Source organism: Pelmatolapia mariae, linkage group LG4, assembly GCF_036321145.2.
Source record: "Pelmatolapia mariae isolate MD_Pm_ZW linkage group LG4, Pm_UMD_F_2, whole genome shotgun sequence".
NCBI lineage: Eukaryota > Metazoa > Chordata > Actinopteri > Cichliformes > Cichlidae > Pelmatolapia > Pelmatolapia mariae.
The window spans coordinates 28,843,980-28,863,624 of NC_086230.1; the positions used below are offsets into that span (position 1 = coordinate 28,843,980).

General features: G+C 40.8%; 1 protein-coding gene across 4 annotated transcripts in view; it reads left to right on the forward strand.

The window, feature by feature from the left end:
* Positions 1-1,322: 1,322 nt before the first annotated feature.
* Positions 1,323-19,645, forward strand: part of mpp3a (MAGUK p55 scaffold protein 3a) — a 28,350-nt gene continuing 10,027 nt past the window's right edge. For all 4 annotated transcript variants that reach the window (XM_063472326.1, XM_063472329.1, XM_063472328.1 and 1 more), the window contains exons 1-11: positions 1,323-1,452; positions 13,036-13,098; positions 13,216-13,334; positions 15,773-15,850; positions 16,214-16,294; positions 16,520-16,657; positions 16,794-16,875; positions 17,857-17,942; positions 18,125-18,199; positions 18,642-18,838; positions 19,576-19,640. In XM_063472326.1, coding sequence (XP_063328396.1) covers positions 13,062-13,098; positions 13,216-13,334; positions 15,773-15,850; positions 16,214-16,294; positions 16,520-16,657; positions 16,794-16,875; positions 17,857-17,942; positions 18,125-18,199; positions 18,642-18,838; positions 19,576-19,640 — 958 coding nt within the window. In that variant the 5' untranslated portion in view covers positions 1,323-1,452; positions 13,036-13,061. The remainder of the gene's footprint in view (positions 1,453-13,035; positions 13,099-13,215; positions 13,335-15,772; positions 15,851-16,213; positions 16,295-16,519; positions 16,658-16,793; positions 16,876-17,856; positions 17,943-18,124; positions 18,200-18,641; positions 18,839-19,575; positions 19,641-19,645) is intronic.

Here is a 19,645-nt window from a genome sequence, read left to right on the forward strand (position 1 = left end):
TAATGTTTAAGATAACATTTATTTAGGTCATTCTCCCAGTGAATGTTTGCTTTAATATCATTAAAAGCTCAGTTAGTGGCAATATTTATAAGACATCAGAAAGAAAAAAGACATTTTGGTATTTCCCATTTATTATTGTACATTTGATTTGACTGCATCGTGTACGCACATCCCTGAGAACAGATGGAGGTCACCAGTTCACTGTGATTAAATTAAATCACTTGTTGGCATGTTCATGGCATGTTTGTATGTGCAGTTCACTTCTTTGTGTCCTGACAGCTGTAAAGGTCTGGTCCCAAAAAGAAAAAACCCCAGAAGAGATCCACAAATACAGACTGGGAACGCCCCCAATTATCATAAGAAAGAAAGTCTCTGCGTGTGTGTGTGTGTGTGTAGGTGTGTGTGTGTGTGTGTCCACTCTGAACAGCATGCATGCAGACAAAGCGAGCAGCCGCTCCCTAACTGGATGTGGGCTCAGCTTCATCCTGCCTGGCTCTGAGAGGAGGGGGAGGGGAACTCCCTGTTAGAGGCAGCCACTCAGATCCAGTAAGTAACCACAACATGTGACAGTGAAATTGAGTCAAAATAAAAGGAGAAAATATTATATTAAAGAAAACAATAAGTGGATTCTCTGGCAGCATTGTGCTTGTGCCATTTTGTCCCACTGCTATTACTTTCTTGACAAATGAGTCACACAGCTAAAAATATAGATATTTTTAAAATCAATCTTGAGATGTTAAATCAACAAGGCTATAACCAACCCTAGTTGAAAGACTTTGAAAGTGTGTAATCAGACTGCTCTGTCTGCCTGTAAATACAATTTTGGCTGCTGTAGTTTTGGCTCTGCTTTTGGTCTCCACCAAATTGTTCTCTCAAAACTGTTGTTAGTTACAATGTGTTAAAACACAAGATGAAAAACAATAGAATTTGGTGATATTTCTCAATACATAACCTTGAAGATATTGCACAGTATTTCACCCACTGCTAATTAAGTACAGCTTTAATGGTTTTTTCAACTGAATATCTTCATTCATTATCACATACTTGTGTTTTTTTTTCTATTTTTTCTTTTCTTAAATAATGCAACTCATATTACAAAGGCTGGTCTATTCTAACAACCCCCTGAAAAAAAGAAGATTAGATAGCAGACTCAGGGGCATTGAGTATGAAAAATATAAAATCTTAACCCCACTCTGGCATTCTTTACTGATGTTGTTAGCAGAAAGAGCATCGGGGATGTAAAGGGAGGAGGATGGGGAGGGGAGGGCTGAGAGAGGGCACGAGGCAGAGAGGGAGAGGCGCTCACTCAGTGGTAGCAGGTTTGTGAGACCAGCAGCCAGAAGAGCAGGAAGAAAGAAGGAGGAGGGAGAGGATTCAGAGCGAGACAAACAGTGTGGCTGCAGTCAGGAGACACAAACGGAGAGAGAGGAGGAGATACAGAGAGAAGCGAAGGTAAGAAGGCAGCTTCTGTCCACATTGATCTGTTTAACGCCTTTCTGTTTTTCAGAGTGAACATAGGGTATCAGCTGGAAGAAAGGATGCTCTGCTACCCTGTGCGAGCTCTCCTTTTCTTCCTCTGTCTGCCAGCTGACGGCACGCTGTATGTCGGGAGAGCAGAGCGCTGTAGCACTGCAGAGTGATGCAGAGAGATGGAGGAGAGAGGAAGAGGAGGGGTGGGGGGAGGGAGGGATGGGCAGCATTATGCTCTACAGACATGAGGAAGTAAGAATAGAGAGATCAGGTGGAAGAGAAGTGGAAACAGGAAGAGATAGCAGACATCTGCCTCCGTTTTGCTGTGTAGAATTCAGGAAGTGGGTGTAGGGGGATTTAGCAGGGGGAAGCCTTTTGTGTGACAGTGTGCAGGAGCAGGAGTGTGTCAGCTGTCAACATCAGTAGTTTCCCTCCATGTTGGAGATGATATAAGTTTCTGTCTGGCCACACCCTCTGCTTGCTCCTGTGAGATGAGATTAGATGATGGGAGGTTTTTGTGGTTGCGCAGAAGTGATGGTGTGAGCCTGGGAAGTGTGTGTGTGTGTGTACGTTGTGTGTTTGTGTGAAAAGCATTTTGGATGTTGGCCAAACATGCTTAGTATTGCCTCCCATTACTGTCAGTTCAGTGGATTAGCCGTATGTGAGTGGTGTTCATTCTCGAGGCAGCGACAAGTCGAGCCAAGCCGCTCAATCATGTGCTCACCGAGATGTTGCTCTCAGCTCTATGTGTGTGTGGAGACCAGCACGGATTCTCCAGTGTGTGTGTCTGTGTGTGACTGCCTATGTCTTTATGTGTGGAATACTGTAGTGGAGCACACACAGCTGCAGCTGTATACAGATCGAGCCTTTAACCCCCGGCATGATTCCTCTTTACAAGTTCCTCACATCCATTCTTTAGTGACATGATACAGAAATAATATATTGTAAAAGCAGAAAGAGACTGAATGCTCCTGAAGCAGGGCTGACCCTTGTCATCTGGCAAACTGAAACAGTCTCTGAAAGGCAGCACACTTAGAACAGCTCGACCAAGCATATGTTGCTTTAGTATCTCTATACCGAGGCATATTACAGCAAAGTAGACAATGCATTTTCATTAAGCACTGCTATGTTCAACAGGGGGTTTCTAATGATTCCTACACACAGGCTGCACAGTAAGCACTGCAGCTGGCCTATTTTGTGTTGTAACATCTTCAGATATACACAGAGAGCAAGGGCATAGTCTCTGTGCACAAAAACAATAACAAGCAGCACCACGATGACTGAATGGAAATATACTGTGACAGGAATCAACAGTCTGAATGATTCCAGATAATACTGTATGAAATATATAATATTTATGATGGCAAATCAGTTCTTTGTTATTGAAAATAATGACCAAAGAGAGTTTTAGCCCTGTTTGTTGGCCTTTAATGGAAATATAATTCTGTCAGTTGCATAATGAGCAGCTTATTTCATATGTGAACAGACTCTTGTGTATACCGTTAAAACACCTCGTTATGAATTATCTACAAAGAACCTGGAACCTTTGAGAACAAGCAGGATATAAATTTTACATCCATACTTTCCAACTTCTGCTCCAAATCGTTTATCATGCATGTCATGAAAATGCACTTTTTTCCTGAAAAAGCCATTATTTAAATGTCTAAAAGAAATCATGTTTTTGGAAACTGTAAATTTAGGAGGTAATAGCAATAAATTAAATATTAATTACATAATTAAAATAATTAAATTAATTGTTTGTGTCCTTGGAGCAGTGAAAAGTCGTCTTGTTTCCATGTAGAATTAGATTTATTATTTTAACCCTCTACTGCATGACTTTTTAATTTTTGGGGAAAAAAATATTTTTCCCTATTTTGGGGGAGCTTTAGGGTCACTAACAATATATCAATCATAAAATTTGACACCCTGCCCCCCCCCAAAAAGATATTGGTTTGTTGCCTCAAGGCAACACTGTGCGACAAGGGTAGTAAAATGCCAAGTTATTCTATAATAAGTTGTATTAGTACAACAAGGATGAACAAATAAATAAACAACAAATAAACAATGTAAACATTTTACAGAACATAAAACACCAAAATACATCCAACATTTGACCCTAACCCCATGTACGCGCGCGCGCACGCGCACACACACTCACACACCCACACACGTGTTGTGTTTCCATCACTTTAGGGGACATTACATTAACTTACATTAATTTCCTGGAGATTTATCCTGACTCTACCCATCACAAGTCCCTGCCTGAATCTTACCTTAACCCTGACTCAAGCCTTCACCCTAAAATTGATGATTTACCTTGCAATTTGTCCCCATAAAGTAGGCGAGACCTCAAAATGTGAGTGTGTAAAGAAATTTGTGTCCCCACAACAAGTAATACATGACCACACACACACACATACCCACACAGCAAAATTGGTATGGCCCAGATCAGGCCCACACAATGTGCTTACACATGGCCCACATACCGCAAAGAATGACGGCCCTGTGGTGGCCCCGACCTGGTTTGCCAGAGGTGGCCCACACATGGGCCAGCACAAGGCCAGTTTCAGACACACTGGTGGTCCTGTGCTGGCCCATGTGTAGATTCCCTTTGGCAAACCTGATCTGGGCCACCAAAGGGCCGTCATTCATTGCAGTATGTGGGCCATCTGTAGGTGGTGTGCAGCCACGGGCCAGTTGTAGACACACTGCTGGCCCTGTGCTGGCCCAGAACGGTTTCAGCTCTGGCCCCAAATGTCGGCCTAATGTGGACCTTAATCAATCCATGCAATAACAACATGTGCCAGAACATGCAAAACAGTGCACAAGTAACATGCCGAAACTCTGTTCAGACAGTGAATGGACTGATAGCACTTTTCTACTCTCCCAGATTACTCAAAGTGCAACATGCCACATTCACCCACTTTCGCTTAACTGAGTGCTTCCTAACTACATTCATACACATTCACACTCTTGACATGCAGACTGGAGGAGCCAGGGATCGAATCACTAACCTTCCGATCAGTTTGTAACCTGCTCTACAAGCTGAGATATGGCATGCCATCGCATAAACAGTGGCGTCATTGCCAGACCTGGTACATATCTGGTTGACATACGTCTTGTCATGCCAGAAGTCAGCCAGCAGTGACGACTTGATACCAGATCTGGGCCAGACCTGCTTGCTATGTGGGCACTAACACAAACACAGGCACAGTTACTTTACCAACTGACCCCTGACCCCTGAGCTCCTAAGTGTCCCTCAAACCTCATTTAGGGATTCACTCCTCTACTTCACTGTCACTCCCTGAAAGCTCACTGTGCTCACTTTCTGAGGACAGAAAGTGCACATTCCCTTGGTTTCCTTCCATAAAAGGTATTTACATCCATGTCCTGTAATTATGAGTAGATTGTAAAGTAAAAAACATATACTATGATCATATAAATGCACACAAACACATCTGTACACACATATGCAAATGCATTATATTGCCTGAAAAAAATTGGGCTAACTGCGCAGTGTTGCCTTGAGGCAACGAATGAAAATTAACAGTTTTCCTGTATAAATAAATTTTAAAAAGTAGAACAAACAATCAAATATGCTTCTTAACATATTCATGCACATACAAGTATTTTTTATTATACATTTATTTCACTATAAACATGTAAAATAGTGATCTTTATCTTGCCTCCTAATCGAGATGTCTCTCATGTAGTGCAGCTTGCAGAAAGGGGTCCTCCCCCCCCAAAATGAAAGTCACACCACCTTCAACTCATCATTTTATTGGAAAGAGATGTGTCTGGTAGCATTATTTGAAAAAAAAAAGTTGGTTTTTTTTGAAGGGCCAGTGTAAGGCATGAAAATGTGGTTTGTTGCCTCAGGGCAACGCTATGCTGTAGAGGGTTAAATTAAATATATTTAACATTCTGACAAAGTAAGACTGATTTGAAACAATTTTCTTACATTTTATATTGAAAAATCTTACAAAGCCCTGGATCCTTTAAAGGAAAGCTCTCCCTCTGTTTGTTGCAGGAGAGCAGTGGCTGCTCTGTAGCTCTCTTAGGGCTAAGATTTTGCTGGATGAGGCGTCAAAGAGACTCAAAGCGACCTGATGAAACTCTTGGCAGTGCGCTGAGTACTTTGAGGGCCAGTGACTCTCATGGTGAACCGCCTGATATCATGCCACCTCCGGGGCTCGTGACTGAATGCAGAGGAATAAAAGGCTTGTGGACCAGCTGTGTGGTTCTAACAAAGATAAAAGATGAATCAGGACAGAAGAGTGGAGGAAAAGTGAGAGCAGGATGTGGTGGGAGGAAGATAGAGGATGTCTGAGTATGTTGGTTGTGTGCTCACACGGGGTGGCTCTTGTAAGTGTAACCTGTTTGTTTTCTGTTAATGTGAGTATCACTTTGGATAGAAATCACTGAGATTTCTGTTTAGAATAATTTTGATTTTTAAATGTCTTATTTAAGGCAGGATTATGTTATTTATGCAGTAATAGGAGTGTTTGCATTTTAGCAAAGTACAGAAGAATACTGTATGACGAAAGCTGTTATCTGGTCAGCTGACTTTTGAGCTGTGGCTTCACCACTCCATCATGTTTATGTGATCTGCAGTTAAGCTCTTAACTAGATTTCAAGAGACATCAAGCGTCATTTTTGCTGGAACAAAGTGCAAAAAACGTAATGTCTGAGTCTATTTCTGGATCAGTGACGTTGGGCGATTTGGTGATTGTAGTCCTGCTGATGTTTTGAGCTACAAAAACATGAACTCAACTGTGCAGGATTTCAGAATTCAGGGTGTGACAGAAGAGGCTGATATAAATATGCATGTTGACGGTGGATCTTCTGGCGCATGTCATACCAGGCCTCAAGATACCAAAATGAGAAGAAATTTCAGACTAAAATACATCATTTCAATGCACAAGACATCATTGCAGTCCGAGGTTTTGCCCTTAAATCCACATTAAATGTTCACAATGTTGTTTAAAATCTCCACCAAGTTTACACATGTAGCAAGTTTGTTCACTCAGCATCTTCCAGTCTCCTAGGAGTGCTCGCTTAACGGGCTGGGTTTGAGTTGTGTTGTGAATGATACAAACTTTGACCAGAATGCTGAATGTGCAGCATAAACAGTATCTTTGGATTTGCTTTGATTAAAAATGCTTCTTTTTCTTGTTTTTAAATCAAAGCATTTTTAAAAATGCTTTTTAACCCCCGTGACCTTGAATTTGATAAGTGGAACTTTAAACTTTGTGAATTTGATGCACTGTTTGGCTGTAAAACGTCTTAACAACACTGACCTTTGAGGTAGCAAAGAGTTTAGAAAAACCCAGATGTTATAAACTAATGCGTAGCATAGTATATGTAGTATGTGTACTAGCTTTTAGCTTTCTGGATTAACCCTAAGCTACTAATACTGTAAGACAATTAAGACAGCAAATAATGATTAACTTTAACACACTGGTTCTTTAAAACCAGGTTTTATAAAACTATTGCATATAAAAGATAGACATAGTCACCCGTGTGTCATCCTCTAGCTTTGGGTTTGGTATTTTGACTGTCAACATATTTTTGGCAAACAAAAACCAATTACTAAAAAAAACTAAACAGCTTATAAGACAACTCAATACAGAACATAAAAAAGGATCTCCATCTGTGTCTGTGTGCCTTTTAGTGCATAACCTTAAACATTAATACAATGTAAATGGAGCGTTATTGATAATCAATCAGCAGACAGTCGCTATGATGGGGTAGATTAACTACTGAAACCAAACCTGTGTTTTTACCGGAGAGCAAACATGTTTAATTCTTTTCAGTTTTTAAAGTGGGATATTTTAAAAATGCAACCCCTGAAGGAACTGAACAGCTATTTAAAGTTTTTGGCTTGTGTACACTATTTTTCATCTCTGGAGGTTGCCACTTCAGCAGAGCTATTATTAAAAAAAAGAGACTTTGATTAGCATAATTTTAGCAACCATCCATTTTCTAAACCAGCTAGGCAGCTGGGGGTTGTGTGGGGACTGGAGCCTATCCTAACTGCCACCAAGAGACAGGGTACCCCTGACCAGGTCACCAGTCTACCACACAGGTCTAATGAGGTGACACAGACAGCCACATGTAATCATATCCACACCAATAGTAAATTTAAATTCAACAATTAGGTAATATGCTTGCCTTTGGATGTGGGAAAAAGCCCATGCACAGGAAGGCCTGACTTAATGAAGAAGTTAATGAAGAAAACTAGGAACCTTCTATTTACCATATAATTGCTGACATTAGTGCACATGGTAATAATGTATATTTTGATATCTTAGTGTAAATGTTTTAGCAGGAATACATATGCAGTGATCGTAACAAGAGCAGCAAAGAGAGATGCAATAAAGCACGAGCTTTTGATTGTTTGAAAGCTGCAGTTTCAATCATCAGTTTAATTATTCAGAAACATATCACTTGGATGCAGTTTTTAGCAAATTAATCTTAAATTCATGAACACATTTCCTTTCGTGCCAAGTCGCTTTTGTTTTTGGATTTTGACATTGTGCGTGTTGGGGATAACAAACGATCTGAACAGATCCTTCTAATTACTAATAAAAGGGAAACAGTCATGTAACATGCTGTAAGCTGCTGAAACAGGAAATTCTAAACTGAGTCAAATATTTGGAAACAAACATCAAGCTCCAGGATCCCGCACACATAGCAAGCTCTACATACCCGGGATATCTTTCCATTATTTGGAATCACTTACCGCTACACGGTAGATCAAGATACGCAGTCACGCTAAGCTGGTCATCAACTTACCTTGCCAACCCAGGGCTTTCTGATCTTAGGTATAAGTGTGTTCACAAGAAAACAGTGGCATTCATAGCATAATATAGAATGAAAGCAACACAGCTGCTTCAGATAAATCTACATGTGAGCGCAAAAACACTATATAGTAGCTAAGTGTTAAAAGAACTGTATAAACGCATGGTTATGCTTTAAAAGTTTTGGTCAGTAAAACAGAAAAAGAACTATTATATTAATAAAATTTGGCCTGTTTGATGGCAGGAAGAAAAGCTGGCAAAAATCCTAATTTTGTGAGTAAACAGACTTATCAACATCCCAATTATTATGACAGGGAAAATTCAAGTACGCCATTAAATTCATTCTTAAATTAGCATAAGACAGTTTTGTTTTGTTTTCCTTCCAGCTGGAGCCCAGGTCGTGTTTAACTGAGAGCGAGTAAGAACTAACAATTAATAAATAACACAATTCAAATATAGGCTTAGTTAATGTTCAATTGATATAATAGCTAATAATTAATAATAATCTAGTAACTATCCATGCACAAAGGTCTGAAAGATCTGACACTATTTTCTGAAGTAAGGGGTGATGTCATACTTGGTGATAGCTAATCTCTAGCAATAATTATAGTAATAATAATATAAGTTATCATGGCAGTGTAACCTGATAAGAGCCCTGAAATTTTTTGGATAAAACAAAATCCTGGTTTGTGGTACAGGCCTCAGATCAAGTATCAATATTTGTATGCTAATGAACCTAACAATAGTCATCACATATCAGTTTAGTTACATGTTTTGTTTTAAAGTGTTTTTAAGGTCACTGTGAAGTTGTTCACAACCCTTTCCAGAGAGTTGTTTATTCGGCCACAGAAGTCAATTTAAACAAAAAACAAGCCCCTCTAAAACCCACCGTGTTCCACCTACTCAGCACTAAAAGATGAGCTTGCAGGTGAACTCTGAGTATTTAGCAGCTGCAGAATTAGATGTTTCCCAAAGCAGGAACCCAAAATCATCAAAAGAAAAAAAAATGCAGTCAGTTTAAAGGAGATTTGTGGATTTGTGGATCTGTATTTTTTTTGTTTTTTTGATTTTTATTATCAGACACTGGAAGTAAAAGTGAAGGAAAATCTCCAGTATGTCTGTGCGCTCAGTATTGCCTGAGTCAGGCTGCAGAGTAGGAGCTTAATTATTGATCCCACTTGCGGCAACTTTTCACTAAAGTATAGCTTGGCTGCCATCATAAGATGTTTGCTACATGGTGTCATGGCTATTATTGCTGTTCTGACTTCTGAAGTGGTTCAAATCACACACAAAAGAAACAAAAAAATAAAAAGGAGACAGTGATAAAAGCTAAAAATGATAAAGACATCTAATCAAATGCGCAGGACTGACCCTGTAATTCTCTACAAGGATCAATACTTAAGCACGGTCTAACCATACATTTAATATAAATGAACTGCTTGCTCATTACAAAGGAGGATATTAAATTTTCATCAAGTGGAAGATAGTTGTGAGGAGATGAGAGGAAACCTTTAAAGCATTCTTTGATGTAAAAATGTATCAGTGAAAACAGTGACCACTAAAGCCAGTCTATCATTCCTAGAAACACAGAACTGGCATTTTTTTTTTCCTTCCTGTGAGTTAAGAAGTCAAATCTAGCTGACAGAGTTAAGAATAAAAGGTTGTCTTTTGTGTTGACAGAACAGAAAAAAGTGCAGCCCCCTCCCTCTCTGCCTCCCCCACCTCCTGTAATATCATCTCTGTTCATTATTCATGAGCTCGCTGCTGTCTCTGCTGAAGTTAATCAAATTCTGATTGTGAACCATCAAAGGCCTTGGATAGATTTTAAAAATGCTTTAGGAGGAGTGAGACAGAATGAAGAAGCAAAAGAGGCAAAGATGAACACACTTGCTGAGATTCGAGATCTCTCTGTACATAACAACATAACTTAAATTTCTAGATGCATGGCCCAAGTGCACATGTCAAAATACAGATGGAAACAGAAGATCCGTGTTCAGGTGTGATTTATTTAACTGTAAGAACAGCGCGGATGAAGAGAAACTGAGCCAGCTGCAGTTTGTTGATGTTGCTCTGTCCTAATTCAAGAAGTCTTCACTTGCCGCGCTGCATATCAGTGATGATATATTTAGGTTACAGACCCTAAGAATACACTGCTGCTCTGTTAGCACACAGGAATGAATGCTGTTCTATGTCACTGCAGACTCTCACCTAATGACCACGGGTTGGCCACTGTAGTAATCCAGTGCTTTGAATTGAATGCTCATCACTACTTGCTAACATCCTCACTATGGTCACTGTTGGTGTGACTACCTGGTTTTATATTAGCATATTACCATTTTACATTTTCTAATAGTGCTAAAGACAATTTTAAGCCTTTTTGTTGCAGTTTTGACACAGTTTGAAGGGTTTAATTGTATTGCTAAGATATTACACTGTAAAATCAAATTAGGTGTGAGTATTGCAATAAATAAATAAACATGCAAGCTTGTTGTATTAGAAAAACTAAAGTACAGTTTACTTTAGATATCTAAGTTAGGGTAGTACTTAGAATAACTTTATTATTTTGAGTGAGCAATATAAAATGAAGTAGTAAAGCTAATACAATAATTTTAAGTTCAGGGAACCTAAAGGAAAGCTTTGGAGTAACTTAGTTTTTGAGTACATGACACAAATTCAAGCCAGTTTAATCACTAGCCATATATGACAAGCTTGTTAACTTTCCACTGAAAGAATTCTAGTACATAACTCTTTCTATCAATATAAACATTAAATAAAAAATAATGTTAATCTAAAAATACATTTAGAACAATGGCATTAGATCAATGGCATTAGAACTTTTATTTTTAACTTCCAACAAGTACTTCAGCCACGATTCAAAGTTGGATCGATCTGGTGAAGAATAAATAATTATGTTTCCATTATTACTGCGGCGAAAACAAAGATATATATATTTAACCAGGAAGACTAATCTGTCTCTGAACACTGAACAAGATCCAGCTCTCTAAAAACCGTTATATCTCACCTCTGCTCTAAGCTCCTTATTCCCTTGTATTTCTAATCCCAGACTTGCTATTCATCACCTGTCTTCTAGTGACTACTGCCGAGGCCCAGTCACTCCACCGCCCAGCCTCCACCTTATGTCAGTTGACCCAAACTGGACTGGATGGATCCTCAGCCTGGATTTTGAAAATCCACCTGCTTATTTTAGCTTACTGCTTTCACCCCACTGGCTACTGTTAAACCTGCCTCTGGAAATCCACTGCTTCACACCTGTTTCTTCAATGTGGCTGAGATTATACAGTAAAAAACGGCTAGCATGCTGTGCTAACAGTACAGAAACCAACGTTACTTCTTGGATTTATTTTCACTGACTGGATTTGTGGGTTGTGTATGTTTAGAAAAATACATTGCTTAGGTGTTACTACTTTTAAAGGATGATCATATTTGATAGGTAGATAGACAGACAGATTGATATATGGATAGATATGAGGGCCTCATACTGTGAGATATACTGTGTAAAGTGTTATCTATGCAAACAGTGAGAAAAAACCCCAAAGGAAATATGAAAATTAAACTCTATCTTCTAATTTGCCATTTCCTGACATGACTAAAAGAAGTCCCAGAGTCTGATTCATAAATGTCCAACATAACTATGAGAAACAACTGAAAATACTAATACGCTTTGTTAATGTTTTAGCCATAGACTGCGGTTTTGGCTTTGCTGCAGTTTTCTGTTGTTCTGTCATCAGATTACAGTGTGGCATGAGTGACTCTGTGTTTTTTTTGTTTTTTTTTTCATATTGATCCAGGTTTCCAAGTGAGGAAATATAGAGAATATTGAATCAAGTGACAAAGTTATTGATTGGCTGGGACTGCAATAATGCAGCAGTCTGTGCTGGGCTTACGCTAAATAGATCTTTGAGTCACTCACAGGTCTGAATACCGAAGAGTGCTGCCTTCGTTTGTTACTTTAACTTTTCATTTAGCTTGGTATTTTGCCCTCAGAATCCCAACTAAAGTTGTTGCTCTCATCTGCCTCATTTATGAAAGTAAATTCCTCAAGACAAACTGGGATGAGCACTGCTTGTTTTGTTTTTAATTAAAATAAGTCTCAGTTGTTATTAAAAGACTTGTGACAATAGATGGCTTTTGGTTTGTATATCACTGAAATTATTCATTCAAGCAAGGAAGGGTGGCTCTTTTTTATAAGCAAGGAGGACAGATTTACAATAGCATAGTGTACTGTAAATATGTGATAGGTATCCCTTCGAGTCCTCGTATCAGCATCTTCTTCCTTAGAGGTTTGACACACTGCTTGTTTCACACAGGTTTGTGCCAGAGTATCCCACTCTGCTCGTTTCACACATACCAACACAAGCTCAGACGGCCTAACGAGAGTCGGTGTGATTAATAGTACCAGCAGTGACTGTTTATCTTAGTAGTACTGCCCTATAATGCGAGCAGACGTGCAGATCCACACCTACACATTCACAGATGAGGTAACTACTCTGCAAAATGGAAATTGCAACCCCGATTTATTGCTTGAAGTAGAAAAGAGGATGAAGTACAGCTATAATTACCAAACATGGGTTTCTAGGTACGTCAAGCCTACATGTTCACACACAAACACACCCTTACATTTATTTTTTTAGGAAGAAAGAAGTTCTTTTTTTTAATCACTCAATTAAACTTCTCGGAAAGCAACCGCCAGAGTCCGAGTGGAAGTGTGAGGAAATGCTAATTATATTTTTTCCCCTCCCAGGTTTCCCCTCCTCACCTCACTGACCCATGAAAGAAGCCATGCCGGTTCTCACAGCAGGAGCGGGTAAGACAAGCGAGCGCAGATGCTCAACACATACTGTCCATACTGCTCAAGGCTAGCTGTGCCCCATCTGTTCATGCTAATATACATGATGGATTTTCTAATTCATGTCCTGTGCAGGGCTACATGAAACGTTGGCCCTGCTGACCTCTCAGCTGCGGCCAGATGCCAACCACAAAGAGGACATGGTGTTCCTCAAAGATGTCTTCAGTGAGAGGAGTTTGGGATACCTGATGAAGGTGAGGAATTATGATTCTTGTGAGGATGGTTCAAGCTTTACAAATGATAACTTGTAATATAATTATTTGGATAACTAATTTCTAAATTGAAACATCTATTATTTGTTTATGCAGTAAAGGGGTTTTTTTTTTTTTTTTTTTGGATGACTACCTGATTTCATGGAACAGGAAACTGGTATCTAGTAGTTTCTTTGTGAAACAGTGCAACTACAGTAGCATCATGCCAAAATGCTCCCAATGTCTTTATAGTCTGTCTATAGGTCTACAGATGGCATAATTTATAAAAAAAAATAAAAACATAACAAAACTCAAACCAAATCCTAAAATTTGATCATTTTGATGTGCACGATAATAAAAGTGCAGAATTTGGAAATAAAACCAGATCACACAGCTTTCATCGGAGGTCTTCTCTTCATGGAAGTATGCTCCTGACATAAAATTAAGCATCTGAAGACATTTGATCTCAGTTATATGAGTATTCAGTCTGAATCAAAAGCATATACCAGTTATTTTTTATTTGGCTTACTTTCGATGTGGTAGGTCATTCTACTTGTAAAATATTACAGCTGATGGGTGGAATAGTCAGGATTATGTACTCTGACCATAGGCTGTAGATAAAAGATGGACTTAGCTTCCCATAATGCAGTGCCTCAAACTGGCTTTTAGCCATTCTTTCTACTGACATACAGAGGGTGACTGTTTTGGTTGTATAAAAGTACTTGGTAAAATGATCCAACTCACGTGATCTATGACCTCCATAAAGGCTAAAGCAAGGTACACTTTAGGGCAGGGATGGGGGAACTCCAGGCCTCAAGGGCCAGTGTCCTGCAGGTTTTAGATCTCACTCTGGGTCATCACACCTGGATAAAATGATTAATTCATTACCAGGCCTCTGGAGAACTTCAAGACATGTTGAAGGTGTAATTTAGCTATTTAAATCAGCTGTTGGAACAAGGACATGTCTAAAACCTGTAAGACATTGGGATGCTCTCAATGGCACAGCGATAGAAGGTCCTGAGGATGCGGGGGCTCATGCCGAATCTTTTCAGTCTCCTGAGAAAGAAGAGGCGCTGCTGCGCCTTCTTCACTGTTTTGTTTATGTGTACTGACCACGTAAGATCCTCAGCCAGATGTACACCAAGGAAGCGGAAGCTGCTCACTATGTCCACAGCGGCGCCGTTGATGGTGATGGGGGTGTGTACTCCTCTGCACCTCCGGAAGTCCACTATCAACTCCTTTGTCTTTGCGACGTTGAGGGTGAGATGGTTGTCTTGACACCAGTGGGTCAGGGCGCTGACCTCCTCCCTGTAGGCCGTCTCATCACCGTTGGTAATAAGACCCACCACTGTAGTGTCGTCCGCAAACTTCACAATGATGTTGGAGTTTCTAGTGGCCGTGCAGTCGTAGGTGTAGAGTGAGTACAGGAGAGGGCTCAGTACACACCCCTGTGGAGCACCAGTGTTCAGTGTGATGGGGGATGAGGTGGTGCTGCCCAGTCTGACCACTTGGCGTCTGTCAGACAGGAAGTTAAGGATCCAGCTGCAGAGGGAGCTGCTCAGTCCTAGATCCTGCAGTTTCCTGTCCAGCTTCGAGAGAACGATGGTGTTGAATGCTGAGCTGTAATCTACAAACAGCATTCTCACATACGTGTCTCTCTTCTCCAGGTGTGACAGGGCAGCATGGAGTGTCAGGGCTATGGCATCATCAGTGGACCTGTTGTGGCGGTATGCGAACTGTAGAGGGTCCAGTGAGTCGGGTAGTGCAGAGCAGATGAAGTCCCTGACCAGCTTCTCGAAGCATTTGCTCACGATGGGGGTCAGGGCTACGGGTCGCCAGTCGTTCAATGAGGAGATGGTGGAGGATTTGGGTACAGGGACGATGGTGGCCATTTTGAAGCAGGCTGGGACTACAGACAGAGAGAGGGAAAGGTTGAAGATGTGTGTAAACACTCCAGCCAGCTGAGCCGCGCATGACTTGAGGACGCGGCCGGGAATCCCGTCCGGACCAGTAGCTTTGCGTGCGTTCACCCTCCTGAAGCACTTCCGCACATCCTCCTCAGACACAGTGTGCGCACTGACGTCATCCGCGGTGCGCACACTGTCCGGTCTCGTGGTGTTCGCTGTGTCGAATCTAGCGTAGAATACGTTTAGATCCTCACACAGAGAGGCCGTGGTCTGCGTGGTCTGCGGTGTGCTGGTTTTCCCTCTAAAGTCAATGAACCAATCATGGTGGCTGTGTTCATTTGTTGTTGTTTTTTATATCTAGTTGATTTGGGGCCAGCGGGTTTATGCTTATGTTTTGTGGCTGTTGGAAAAGAATGGCATGAAGCTGGTACACATGTTATGGAATATCATATTACTGTACTTCACTTTTTGGCCTAACTACGCAGCACTTTATTAAAATCCTTACTTCTATACATTGATTGTGTTTTTTCCTAGATTCACGAGAAGCTGAGACAGTATGAGAGACAGAGCCCAACACCTGTCCTCCACAGTGCTTCCTCTCTGGCAGAGGATGTAAGTTCCTCACACACACACACACAGACACACACACACACACGCACACTGTAAATTACTTTTCCACTTGGGCACAGCATTCAGTCACCATGAGTTAGCTCCGACGGAGAAGCAATGTGGGTATGAAAAGTGAATTTTAATGTTCTCAAAGTGCTGAATCATCCCAGTGCTCCTCTAATGAAACTCCATATCCTGCTGCCCTGTTGCTCTCACCAGTTATCAGAAGAGCAAACTGCTGACCCTAGGTGCTTTCCACTTATCTTTCCCACTCTGCATCTCTGAATCTGTCTTCTGCTGTTCTACAATAAACTGTGTGTGTTACTAGTATACACATTCAGAGTTCATGTGTATTGGGATTGGCAGGTGGCAGAGGAACTACAGAGTGGTTCGATGAGCACAGAGGAGAAGGAGCTGCTGAATTTGCTACTTTCCCCTCATCTTAAGGTAAACACATTTTCAATTAGTGGAGATTTTGTGGCAGTGACACACAAACTCTTATTTCATTCATCTCCTGTTGTGCTGGGTTGTTTCACTTGCACTCATATCAAACTGAAAATTCACTTCTGATGCAGTTCACAAGCTCTGGCAGATGTCAGACTGCTTTGTGTGCTTCCCGACAGCTGAACGTCAGCACTGTAATCTCAGCATGTATGTTTTCTGTCCCATCAGGCTGTTCTGTCAGTGCATGACACTGTAGCTCAGAAGAACTTTGACCCTGTTCTGCCACCGCTGCCGGACGACTTTGAGGACGATCTGGAAGAGGAATCTGTAAAGATTGTCAGGCTGGTAAAGAACAAAGAACCTCTGGTGAGTTGTGACATAAAGTCGAGAGTGGGAATGAAACTAGAGAGCCTTCAAGAGAAGCAGATGAAACAGGAAGGATTATGGGACGGAGACCTTTGGCCTCTTCTGCTAATGGAGTTGTTACTTCTTTGTACTCTAGGGAGCCACCATCAGGCGTGACGAAGCCACTGGAGCAGTGATAGTGGCTCGGATAATGAGGGGAGGTGCAGCTGATCGAAGTGGTAAAATGCTGTTCATTTTCTAAAAGCTTGCATATCTTATAACTACTATAACAATATCTGTGGTACCAGCCTATGAGCAAGAGGATGTGATATGATTATCAAGGAAGAAACTAAGAGCATTTTTTAAAGGTTCTCTATTTTTATTTTCAAATAAAGATCTATCACGTTATATATTTAATCAACAATCAATTCGCAAGAAGTAAGTAGAATTACTTTTATAAATGATGTCAGTATCTGTCTTTAAAAACCAACAGTTGAGTAAAAGTGTACTCTTTGCTGCGTTTCTGTTGTTTTTAATAGTCAGAAAAGGGGAAACTGTCATGAAGAAAAACAGGCCCAGCATGAAACTAAACTGCTGTTGCAGTAATGTAGCGTAGCCTTGAGCCAGCATGGTGCCTCAAGAGCCTCCTGATTTTTACAGTGGTGTGGCTTCATTTTTCTTCTTGCAACCAGCGAGAAGGAGATAAATAATTTCATTAAAATAAGCCAAGAAAACTTGATGTTCTAATGAATCCTCTGGTAGAAAGATTGCATCAGGACAAAAAATTCAGCACAATTGTTGGAAAAGCAAAAACCTCTTCATTAGTAAGTCATCGTGTACAACGTGTAGTGGTTACACCAGTAAAATATAAACTACAGAATGCTGCATGGTGGTAAATGAAAGTAAGCAGTGAGTAATCTTTTTTCTTGCTGTCAAGTGATGAAAAAATGCTCATCAGTATAATATCGTGTGCTCTGTGCTTCTATCCTGAGGGAGAAATATATCGACCTCCCTTCTCTCGTGCTCTTTGGTCGCATTGTTGTGGCTGCAGATAAACAGATCGCAGCCGAGGACAGAAGCTGCTCGTATCTGAGGATCTAACAACAGCACTGATCTTAAGATACAAATGCTAAACCCCAAAGACCCGGGAAGCACACTGAAGTCTCTTTGAACATCATTGATGTTTCTGCCAGCTCATCCAGCGTGTACCCTCTTCACAGGTTTGGTGCATGTAGGAGATGAGCTGAGGGAGGTGAACGGGGTCTCTGTGATCCACAAGAGGCCTGATGAGATCAGTCAGTTGTTGGTAAGATGGACAGAAGGACATGTGAATGCTGGAATAACTCCACTAAAAAAACAAGTGTCTTTTATCCATTAAAAATAAAGTCCACTGCAAGTTGACAGTTAAGCGTATTATATTTCAGTGTTTGTCTTTAATGTAAGGATGCAGTCATAATCTTCCCCTGCTCTTGTTTATTTGTGATCCAGTCCCAGTCCCAGGGCTCCATCACTCTAAAGATAATCCCCGCTATTAAAGAGGAGGACCGGCTGAGGGAGAGCAAGGTGAGATAAAGTATGATAGATGGATGTGTTTCCTCTGAGCTGCACTCAGTATTCAGAGTGTGCAAGGGAGAGAAAAAACAAAAAACGAAACACCTTTTATTGTGCTACGATTTACATAATATTCAGTCTTTGTGTGAACTGCTGAAAGTCCAAATCCAAGGAGATTTCAGATGTGGTTTTTGGCATTTAAGCAACAACAGTGACTGTTTACACTGAATAAAACATGAAAGATGGTAACCCTGTGGTAACCCCATTTAATTTCAGTTAATAATATTTATATTATTTTTAAATAAGATAATCAGAATATAAATATAATTGTGGCACATTGTGTTTTACAATCACCTTCTCACTTTGCCTTGTGTTTTACATCCAGCACACTCTGCTCAGATAACTCTAAACCCTAAAATATGGTGTTTCCACCACCTTGTGCATTTGACTCCAGGTGTACATGAGAGCCTTGTTTGACTACATCCCCTTGGAAGACAAGGCCACACCCTGCCAGGAGGCGGGACTTCCCTTTAAACGGGGAGACATCCTGCAGGTTGTGACGCAGGATGACCCCACTTGGTGGCAGGCCAAGCGCGTGGGAGACAGCAACCTGCGTGCTGGACTCATCCCATCCAAACAGTTTCAGGAGAGGTGAGAACGCTTAGAAGAAGGTCTTGTCTTCACAATTAAAATGAGCCTGATGTCGCAGAAGCTAAACGGTTCACCCATACACCACAGATATTTATTTTACCCAGACAATAATCTTTTAAATCCACATTCATGTGTTCCACTTTAAAGGGTCAACTGTGATTAGATGGAGCATCAGATCATTGTGGAATAAATTTAGTTGAAACTCGGACTTGGATAGGCACGTGCTGAAACTCTAAGTGTCAAAATTGCTGTTAAGATGATCTCAGCTGATCTCCAGCCAAACACCGCAGCATCTGGTGGATTAATAACCATAGCTTAAACGCCGAGAGAGATATGGTTCAGAACTACCTAAAATGGATTTTTTTCATGTTTGGGACAAACAGATTAGGGTAAGACTGGATTACATTGATTGTCACTGAACAAAAGTGGCATGAGCTCAGGTCTGCTCATCAGGGATGGATTACTGAATAGGCCCAGATGTCTTTTTGCAGTGATTGTTGCCATTTCTTGCTGGAAAGTCCAATCTCTTCAGCAACACAAAGTAAGCACAAAAAACGTGCAAATAGCTGTCTTATTTGTCTCTGCCCTCATAATAAAGCCATCCATCCATGTTTTGTATATTCCTCTGCCTTTTCAGATTCACATCTTTTAGTCCTGACAGTCCCTCCTTACTTTTTGCTTACTCTCTTTCTGCCTTTATCGTCTCTGGTTCTTTGTTCCGCTGCACACTTCCCCAGGCGACTGGCCTACAGGATGAAAATGGGCACACTCCCGAATCCAAAATCCCCTAAAAAGTCTCTCTGTAAG